General features: G+C 40.4%; 1 protein-coding gene across 3 annotated transcripts in view; it reads left to right on the forward strand.

The window, feature by feature from the left end:
- The window catches only part of LOC127787853 (uncharacterized), a 122,210-nt gene extending 111,447 nt beyond the window's left edge, over positions 1–10,763 (forward strand). Inside the window, exons 1-6 of one of the 3 annotated variants that reach the window (XM_052315896.1) lie at positions 7,841–8,343; positions 8,520–8,708; positions 8,995–9,105; positions 9,195–9,215; positions 9,312–9,721; positions 9,813–10,760. In XM_052315896.1, coding sequence (XP_052171856.1) covers positions 7,845–8,343; positions 8,520–8,708; positions 8,995–9,105; positions 9,195–9,215; positions 9,312–9,721; positions 9,813–10,454 — 1,872 coding nt within the window. In that variant the 5' untranslated portion in view covers positions 7,841–7,844 and the 3' untranslated portion in view covers positions 10,455–10,760. Of the gene's footprint in view, positions 1–7,840; positions 8,344–8,519; positions 8,709–8,994; positions 9,106–9,194; positions 9,216–9,311; positions 9,722–9,812 lie in introns of those variants that run through there. The other 2 variants (XM_052315898.1, XM_052315895.1) reach the window with 2 other exon arrangements.
- The last annotated feature ends 203 nt before the right edge of the window (positions 10,764–10,966 follow it).

Here is a 10,966-nt window from a genome sequence, read left to right on the forward strand (position 1 = left end):
GACGGATCTGTGTGCCGAGTGATAGTGATATCAAGCAGAGGATCCTAGAGGAAGCTCATCGTTCTCCTTATACTATCCATCCTGGAGCGACGAAGATGTATCAGGGCTTGCAACGTCAATATTGGTGGAGTGGCATGAAGAGGAGCGTATCAGAATTTGTATCACGATGTCTGGTGTGCCAACAAGTCAAAGCCGAGCATCAGAGGCCCGCAGGATTGTTACGACCTGTAGCTGTGCCGGAGTGGAAATGGGAACACATAGCTATGGATTTTATCTCGGGATTGACGCGATCCAGTCGAGGATTTGATTCGATATGGGTGATTATCGACCGATTGACTAAATCAGCGCACTTCCTACCCATCAAGAAAACCTATCCTATTCATCGACTAGCCAAGTTATATATTGACGAGGTGGTGAGACTACATGGAGTACCAGCCAGTATTGTGTCAGACAGGGATCCTCAGTTCACTTCGTGATTTTGGGAGGCGTTACAGAGTGCTATGGGGACCCAGTTGACTTTCAGTACAGCCTTCCACCCTCAGACCGACGGGCAGTCGGAGCGGACCATACGGACTTTCGAGGAAATTCTCTCCGCCTGTGTATTGGACTTCCATGGGAGCTGGGATGACCATCTATCGTTAGTGGAGTTTGCCTACAATAATAGCTTCCAGGCCAGTATCGGGATGGCACCTTTTGAGGCGTTGTACGGGCGACCGTGTAGATCACCGCTTTGCTGGACTAAGATTGGGGAGCGAGCATTGCTTGGACCAGAGTTGGTAGAGCAGACGACAGAGAAGATCCAGTTGATTCGAGCTAGGATGAAGGCAGCTTAAGACCGTCAGAAGAGTTATGCAGGCAGACAATGCCAGGATCTGGAGTTTGATGTGGGTGACCATGTTTTCCTTCAAGTCATGCCGATGAGGGGTGTTTGACGTTTTGGAGTATCTGGCAAGCTGAGTCCTCGCTATGTGGGACCGTTCCAGATACTGGAGCAAGTCGGACCGTTGGCTTACCGGTTAGCTTTACCCCCTCAGTTAGCCCACGTACATGATGTCTTTCATGTCTCTATGCTTCGTAGGTACGTGGCAGATCCCATGCATGTCGTTGATTATCACCCGCTCGTGGTGCAAGAGGACGCATCATACACTGAGTTGCCTACTAGTATTGTAGATCGCAAAGAGAAAGTGTTCCGCAACTGTACGATTCCCTATGTAAAGGTCCAGTGGCAACGACATACTCCTGAGGAGGCTACTTGGGAGCTAGAGGAGGACATGAGGCGACTTAACCCTCAGTTATTTGCCTAGCCAGGTACGAATTTCGGGGATGAAATTCTTTTAAGGGGGGAGGATTTGTAACGACCGTAAATCGTAATTTAATTTAATTATTAGTTAGTGTGTTAATTTACTTTAAATGGGATGTTAATATATTTTGTTGATATTAGTAATAATAATAAGTATAAGAATAATTTAACCATAGTTAATATACATATTATGGGATGTAAAAGGAAATTGAGAGGTTAAATATAGTTGTGGGAATGTATTGAAGGAGGCGTGAGGTGATGGAGTGCCCATTTGCATAGCAAGCTCAAGTTAACATTTAAGTTTAATGGGTAACACAAAATTAAATGATGCAGGAGCTGGCTGGGAAGCCAGGCGCACGCAAGGTGTGCTGGCTGGCGTGGGATCAAGCCTTTGGGGGGAGGGGGCTGCTTGTTGTTTGCTAATTTTTGGCTGGAAATTCATTTTTTTCAACACTTGAGAAGGCGCCAATGATGCCATATGGAGGAAGGTGGCGGCAGCAACGTGGCTGCCCCTCCACCAAGTTTTGTTGCTCCTTTTAAATTAAGCAAAAAAGTCCAATGTTTTAATAGCCCTATTAATAGTGCTCGGTACTCATTAAATGCTTAATTTTGAAGCAAAATCAGAGGAGAAATTGGGCAGAAGTAGCGGCGCACGCGACAGCGAAAAATTAAAGGAAAATGAGACTTTTTTTAGAAAATCTCACTTTTAATCATAGTCCGAGGATACCAGGTAATTCAGGGAGCTGAGTACTACATTCTGTAAGGTCGAAATTTCGGTTAGAGCCAAATTTTGTTAATTTTGGCAAATTATTAGGGTGTTACAGGTTGTATAATTTTTACCGCGTTAGGCCAAAACAAGCATAAGTATATCTTCATAAAGACAAGTTCTTTATACCCTCCACAACACTTCTTTCGTTGTTAATTTATTTAACCTCCCTTCATTTGTTTTGGCCGTTTATTAATTATGAAATTTTGAATGGTTTACTTTAAATTTAATTTATTAAATCGGCCTCGTGGATTTTATTTGTTGGTTGCCTACGGGGGTTTGTGCCACCCCTCATGCCTGTGGGAATGATGTCGTACTCACCTGGGAATAGGTTCTTAGTTGTTCGGGTATTATTATGGATTTTGGTTGTTCATAGTCTAGAGCGGTTGGACAGTGGGGACAAGGGTCGGCTGTTAGGTGACGTTGGAGTGACTGTTATACGGTCTTTCCTAGGCCATCGGCTGGTCACTCCTATTCACTGACCGTTGACCGGTGCCAGGCACTGCTGACTAGCTCTGTCGTTACGTGATTATAGCATGACTGGTTACATTTTATTCTTGTTGCATGGTTTGGTGTGCACATGGGTACGGGCTGCATGTTGGGGTTTTCATGATCTGGTTATGCTTGGTCACGGACATTCTATTTTGGTTATGTTGCATCCAACACGGGCATATGCATCGCGTGTGGTTTACTATGTGGGGGGAGCATGGCCTGATGCCTGGATGTATGGGCGTTAGTGTATCACGTTGATGCTCACTACGCCATTGCATTTTATGTGCATTGCATGGTTACTGGTAGTTATTAGTTCTCAGATGGGAGGACCATTCCGAGAGAGCCTATGGCTCGGGTATGGGGAGTACCAACACAGACACACGGGTGACGGGAGTACCGACTCGGGACAGCGCGATCAGGTTTGTTGAAGATTTATGTTGCCTTTCAGGGCAACGGCAGGTTGGTGTGGGACTTGGGTGCCGTGTGTCTTGTGTGGGCCCCAAGGACTAGTATGTGTTTTCCTTATGCCATGTTGTTGTGTTGTTATTGTCTCATGGCTTGTGTGTATGTGTAGGACGGTGTTTGGGGTGACCTTCTCCTCTATTTACTGTACAGCCTTCCTTTTCTTATAACTTGCTGAATCTTACTACTCACCTTGCTTTCCATCATTCCAGGCAAGGGTAAAACGAAAGTTGAGGGCGATGATCACGCCACCTAGCAACCAGTCGTGTGGTAAGATGTACAGATTGCTTGCCCCCGTTGTCTCTGATATTTTGTTAGGATTTCTGTCTCTCATTGTTGACTGTGCCAGGTTGTTCCTTGTATCTTTTACTTGTTGGCACAGTGTAATACCCAAAAATAATTTAAGGATAAAAATATATTAGATTATAGTTATTATTATTTTTATAAAAGATATTATAGTTATCCAAAAAAAAAAAAAAATCAGATTTCGGCGTGAGGCATGGCCGCTGCCGCCGTTGTTGTCAAATCAGCAACCAGGGCATGGCCGAACTGGCATGAACGTGAAGGGAAGGGTCTCTAACTTACGTTACCCCTTGTGATTGGTTGAGAGAGGCTCGGATTTAGCTATAAATAGCCAAGTTTTGGTTGAAGATTTTCATCAAAGTTCATAAACTTAGATCGAGAGTTTGGGAAGGATTTGGAGCGTTTTGATAAGGGGATTTTGATTCCTAGGTTGTGAGAAGCAATTCTGGAGATTTTGAGAGTTTTTAGAGAGGTATAGGGGTGTTTTTGCATTCGGTCGTATATATATATATACATATATCGAGTGAAGGTGAAATCGGGTTGTAGAGCGATCGATCGAGGGATCTAATAAGGGGCTTTTGATCGCGAGGCTATGGGTAGAAAATCTGAAAAGTTTCGTGTCAATCGGAGTTCGAAGTGAAGGCCAATTTGACTCGCTGGAGTTCGGTGGCGGGATAGCTTTGGTCGACTGTTTTCGGCCAAATCGAAAGGCTTCCGGTGGTTTTTTCCGAGCAAAATAGGTACCATTGGGATCGACTAAGGGAGAGGAACAACCTGGTGTCGTCGCTTCAATTTTCCGGTGTGTCGTCGCCGGAGAAGATGACTGAAGGTATTTTTTGTATTTTTTTAAATACTAAAAATATATAAAATTCGATAAAAAATAGAATTAAAGGAATTAAAATTCTGAAAAAATATCCATAAATTCAAGGAAAAGGAATAGTTTATTTTGATGAATTTTTATCTTGGAAATTTCTTGAGGAGATAATTAATTTGGATTTTTGAAAGGAAAGGTAAATAGAAAATAAATAGGATGAATTTTTATAAAATTCTGATAAAATTACAGAAGGATAAGGAATTTATTTTATGAATTTTGGTGATTTTTCTTGAAGTATATTCGAAGTAAATCAATGAGAAATAAATTTTCTCAAGGAAAAGTAATTATGGAAATTTGAGAAAATAGGAGAAAAATCTGAAAATTTTCCAGAAAATTCCATAGGCTTATAAATATTGTTTTATGAATTTTTGTGGATAAAAATTTAGAAAAAATGCTTGAAGTGGTATTTACTTGAAATTATCGAGAGAAAAATAGGAAGAAATTAGAGAAAAATAATGACAAAATTGGGAAAATAGATATTAATTTCCCTTTGAATGCATATGATGTCTAGGGTATCGTTGAGGCTCGAATTTGAACTATAGAGCGCCTGGCACAAGAATCGAGGTCGATCGGGCACGTATTTTCGAGGAATCTTGAATTTAGCCCAAGGTGAGTGGTTCTACCCGAAAAGACTTTAAGTGACATGTGAATGGTTTACTGTGAGTGTTCATCCCTGTGGCTTGGTTTATTGTGATGGATTGTCCAAACGGTTATTTACACATGCATTAAATTTCGTACGGTAAATTTCATACATCGAAATGTTGATTTTAAGCTATGCATGTTATGATTTTCGACATTGACTTGTTTTGTGTCGTCCATGTGGGATATGGGTCGGTAACCTGTGACGTAGCCCAGAGTGACAGCACTCGGGATGCGTACCTAGGATTAATGCTAGGTGACCCACTTGGGACGGGGCTAAGACGGACTTCACCCTACGGGACCCAAGTAACGGGGCTGAGAGTGGACACCACCCCGATTGTTGGCTCAAGTGGCGAGGCTGTGAGTGGACACCACCCTAGGTTCCTTTGAGCAATAGCATTAATGCCGAGGTGACGTCGATTCTAAGGATAGTGTTGATGTGACACTCTTGGGGCTAGGGTTGTGTTGGGTTTTGGAATGCTTTTGAGTAGGAGCGTAAAGCCTAACAATGACAATGGGGTGATTCCCGGGTTCATATGTCGAGGTTGTCTCTCTTAAGCAGGATTGGTTTGCCAATGGATCGGTGTGGTCGTGTCGCCTTTAGAGAGATTGCATTTTCCCCAGTTAGGGCTAAATGCTATGTAGGATTCTCTTAGGCTAGGTATGTCAGGATTTATCGGTTTTACGCATATGATTTTGCATATCTGCATGAAAATATTTTTAAACTCTCACTTAGATGATTCAGCATCTAATTTGGACTATGTCCCTGGAATATTCAAACGTTCCAAGTGAATGCAATGGCGCGAAGGGAAAGAATATCATTGAGATGTAGCGGCTATGTTTAGTTTTCGTAGGTTATGTAATATTTTGATATTTTCATGTGAAGCATCGATTTGGTTATTGTAAAAGGAATTGTCGGTTAAGGGAATTGCTGGTTAAATATTATTGAGGTTTCGATCTTGCTTCTACTGATGTGATTGATATTACTTGTCTTAGTCTATTAATTCTTAAATTTTGATATGCTAAGAAGGTACGATCGGGATTGTCGGGAAACGATTATGATAAGAGTATGTATATCGAGAGACTTATGTTGTATATAATATTAAAAAAATAATAATAATATTCCCGAAATCTCGAGGTAATGCTCACTTGGGAAAACGGGGCGTTACACACAGGGTTTGTATATATTTTTATATACTCCATGACCGCTATTCTAGCAAGGTACCTATGTCCGTGCATGTATATTGTTTTGTTTCCGCTGTTGTATTTCTTATGTATGCATGCTAGGGTATTTTTGTCTTATGTTTCATTTTTTTTTTCCTTCCGTAAGTGCTCCCGTTTGGATAGATCGAATGGTTGGGATATCTGAGCAGGGGTGCTTACAAGTTATTTGTTGGTAATTATCCTTCAAATTGAGATGGGGAGATGTACATCATCTCTTGTCACATGAGATTTATTGTTTTTCAAGAATAGCTTGGTATTCTTAAAGTTTCTAAATATTTCCTCCTCCAAATTAGTTTTTGTTTCTCTCAAAATGTTTGAAATAACATTTTGAGAATTAATTAATACTTTTGCTGCATTGTTCATAATATATATAGTGTTAGAATATCAACAACAATATTATTTATTGTTGTTATAGAATTAATACTTTTGCTGCATTATTCATAATATGCTCATATTATAATTTAGAAATATTATTACTATATTAAAACCATAAAAAATCAGATTGATAGTTATATAATTAATTTTACCAATAAAATATTTATTCATACTTTCAATATTACAGATTAATTATAAATATTAATGTTGAAATCAATTAAAACTTTTTCTTATTTCTATAACCTTATAAATTTTATAGTATTAATATTTTTGTAATTAATCATGCATTTAATATTTGCAGCACCAATATTGTCAATATTATTAATAGTCAATTTTGAAATTCCTATTTTTCTATCTATGTTATATTAATCTAAATGCAACTAGTATTAATTTTGGTAATTAGATTAATTAAAAACCTAATTTTGCTACTAAAATAAAAAACAAAGAAGAGAAAGTGAAACAAGTGAAAAAAATATATCAAACTATCAATATATAGTCTGGAGAGGACTCAAAGGAGGGAAGTGGGCGGCATTAGGGCAAATAACCAGGCCGACTACCTTATAAGGCCCAATAGAGAAACAATGCAATTCCCCCACCCAAACCCATTGGGTTAAAGTTTTCAGTTGTGATAACAGCTCAATTCTGAGCTCAAATAATCTAAAGTTAAATATACAATTACAACTATCCAAGAACATTGTACAATTCATCATTTACGTTAATCATAAAGTCAGATAATCTAAATTTAGTGAAAGGCATCTAACAATACCAATTCAATAAAAATCAAATCACAGATAGCATATCATCAGAAGACCCATTTGTATCCCTTCTCACCCTTAGAATTAGTCTATCTAATCTGAAAATGGATACCAAAATGGGCAATCATTCAATGTATAGAGCTTTCAACCCCAAGAAAGGAACAGGTGTGAATTTGAGAATATTATCAACTTTACTACCGGAAGAAGGCTGGTATTGGGTGGATGCTTTAGACTTGGTGGAGAAGCTTTCTATTCTCTTCACGTCATGCATTGTTTTAAATCTTCCTTTTTCGTTAATTTGCTTTTATGGATGAGTGTGGATATGACATAAAGCTGCCTATATATATATATATATGTATGTATATGTACTTTGGGCACAATATATCTAGACGAACACGTTCCTAAAGTAGTTTGAGAGTGACGATGATGGAGCTTGTACCTGAAGACAAAATAGGATTTACGCTAGTGGCTAGCATCATGCATCGGACATTTGGACTGGATTGGATCCTCATCCATCCTCTATTTGTTTAATTAGCTATTCTTTAATTTCCTGCCAAGCTAACATCGATGACCTTTATTCTCATTCTTTTCTCTTTTCCTTCCTTAAAATTCCACCTTCATGCAAGCAAGCTAGCTAGCTAGCTGCAGCCAGCCATGCACCCAACACAACCAACAATGGTCAGCCGCTCGGCCGCTTACGACATGGCGGCACATTTGATGACGCCGGAATCAGTGGCCAAGCTCTGCGATTTTTTGAGGGGGGAGGGCTGCTCTCTTCCCTTCGGCGAGAGAGGCAACACCATCCTCCATTTCCTTGCCATGCACGGCAATACGGTGGCGCTGAAGGAGCTCGACGACAAGAAACTTATCCTCCGCGGCCAAGATCTTTGGAAAGCCAACCACCACGGTGACACCCCAATTCACGAGGCTGTCAGGTTCGGCAAGGTTGAGTTCGTGAAGAAGATGCTGGAGCTGGACGGGAACTTGGTCTCGTCGCGCAATCTCAAAGGCGAGACGCCCCTCTACGTTGCCGCCAAGTATGGGAACGAGATGGCCTTCAATCTTCTCAAATCCAAGTCCCGTAGCGACAGAGAACTCGTCCGGCGAGACGGCCGCACTGTTCTTCATGCCGCCATCAACGAAGAATATTATAGTAAGTATATTTGTTTGGAATATTATTTTCACACACACTCGTATTAATTTACTGTATTTTGTAAATATGTAAATGCATGAATGAAGATATTGACGAATAATTATTATGGGTAAAAGATAAGACCCGCAAAGAGCCAATTATATTTTTACAATATTAATTATGGGTTTGACGGACAGATCTTGCGATTAAGATATTGACGTTGCAGCCGGAACTGGCAAATGCAAAAGACGAGAAGGGCACGACGGCGCTCTATCTTCTGGCCATAAAATCATCGTCGTTTCGAAGCGGGTCCTCTTACACACTCAGAAATCTTGGCTGCTGGTCCTTTGTTCCCTTGCAGCTTGTTGCCATTCTTATCTATATCTGTAAAGTCATAAACATTTTTAGTATTCTCTTATTTTTAGTGACAATTATTATTATTATTAGCGGTACAAATTAGATGTTTAAGAGATAAATTCTAGTTAGCTAAAACATTTGGAGCCATTTACTAACTTGTACCTCTAATATAACTAGATTTATTTGTGTTTACAGGACAAATTTATTTAGTGAATTGAACAAAATATTAAAATTATAGTGCTTAAATATTTATAGAATTAAAACTTTAAAATGAATTAAAAATAAATTAATTCTCTCATTTATATATTGGAGCAGGTTTGCCTACAGTGATTGGTCACGAGAAATTTGATAGCACTGGGGAGGAACAAAGTAGAAACCAACTCCCTACTACGGTAAAGCCGTCTTTAAGATTAAAACTAATCAAAGGTCTGTATTTATTTTATTATTTATAATAAGAATTTGCTTTCCTTAATATATTAATTAGTCTTTAGTGACGAATTTGTTTTCTACTGCAGCGTTCAGAGGCTTCATTGCAGGTTGGTGACATTGTAAATATATATTAATTATTTTCTTGTTTGTTGTGGGACGATGATAATGATGATGATGATGATGATGATGATTTTAAATTGAAGTGTTTCCATGGCTGAGAAAGTGCGACGAGGCGAAGCAGAGGCACGCGTGTGCCATGAAGCTGGTAAAAATGCTGATGGGTTTGGAGGACGACTGGAGCAACTACACCGGGCGAAGGAACCCTCTGATAGACGCCGCCAGGAACGGCATCATCGAGCTGGTGAATGCCATCCTGGACAAGTTCCCCTTCGCCGCCTACACCTTGGACGGCGACGGCAAGAACATTGTCCACATCGCCGTGGAGCAGAAAGACAGGGTTCTCTACGACTACTTGACCTCCATTCCCGCCCACAAGGACATGCTCACGGACATCGACAAGCACGGCAACACTGTCCTGCATCTCGCCACCAATGTCGGCTCTAGCCCCGGAATGCTTCTCAACCAGATGACCTGGGACGTTTGTTGGTTTAAGGTGAATTGATTAATAATGCCTATATATATATATGGTGTCTATTATATATGGACTCAACAGAATCTTCTTCTTATCCGGTGCCCGCCGTCAGCGAATATTCTACGATTCGCTGCCTCATTTCCTGCAATACAAGAACGAGGAGGGGAAGACGCCAAAGGAGATGTTCAAGGAAAATCACTCGACCCTGCAAGAATCGGCGGCGCAAGCCATCAAAGACATGAACAACGGGCTGATGCTGGTGTCGACTCTCATCGGCACCGTCAACTATGCCGCCCTCTTCACCCTCCCCGGCGGATACGGCCAGGAGAAGGACGTCCAAGAGACCTATGGCAAGCCGGTGCTCCTCAGCAAGGAGGAGACGAAATCCGACCTCACCTACTTAATGTGGTACCTCTTGCTCTCCCTCTTCTCCTTCCTGATCTCCATGACCAGCATGCTCTCGATCCAGTTGTCGCGCTTCCGCAGCAGCGACTTCAACATCGCTCTGCCGCTGAGGTTCATCGTCGCCATGACGGCGCTGTTTAGCTCGGCGATCTTCACTTCTCTGGCGTCGTTGCAGGCGTTTACGCTGGATGACCTGGAGTTTAACAAGAACTGGTTGATTTGGCCTGGGCTCAGCGCATTGGCGCTGTTGTATTCGGACACTGTCAGCATCACTGTGATTTACATGTATTATGCTTTGCGTTATTCGTCTCGAAACAAGGGGCAAGAGATCTTGGACCTGCTTATTTGATTCAAATGTAAAGGGCACCAACCAACAGCATGTGCAATGAAAATGGGCTAATCTTATCATTTTTAGGCAATTGTTGATTAGAAGAGACACTCATGACCACTCGCTTATGACATTCCATCCCTCCAACTTATTCGTTTTGTTCTATTGCGGAGTGTGTAATTTTCATGTAACCAATAAGTCTACATTACAAAGCAAAGTTTATGTGAAAAATGTAAAGAATCAAGCATTATATATATATAAAGCATATCAAGACTTCCCAACCAAAAACTATTTTATTTTGAGATCATGTATTTATATGGTTCATGTACCCACATAGTTCATTGTATTTTATCATTTGTAATATGTAGGTTATGTTATTAATTAGTACATTGAATTATTTTAGATTTATAAAATGTATTGGGGAGTCTATTTTACTTATAAAAGGCCTTGTGCTTGGGTTATTTGGATAACCAAAACCAAGAAACCAAGTATCATTTCAAGAAATCTCTTGTGTTCTTGCTCTAGCTTTTCCT

This window comes from Diospyros lotus, chromosome 13 (assembly GCF_014633365.1).
Source record: "Diospyros lotus cultivar Yz01 chromosome 13, ASM1463336v1, whole genome shotgun sequence".
Classification (NCBI taxonomy): Eukaryota; Viridiplantae; Streptophyta; class Magnoliopsida; order Ericales; family Ebenaceae; genus Diospyros; species Diospyros lotus.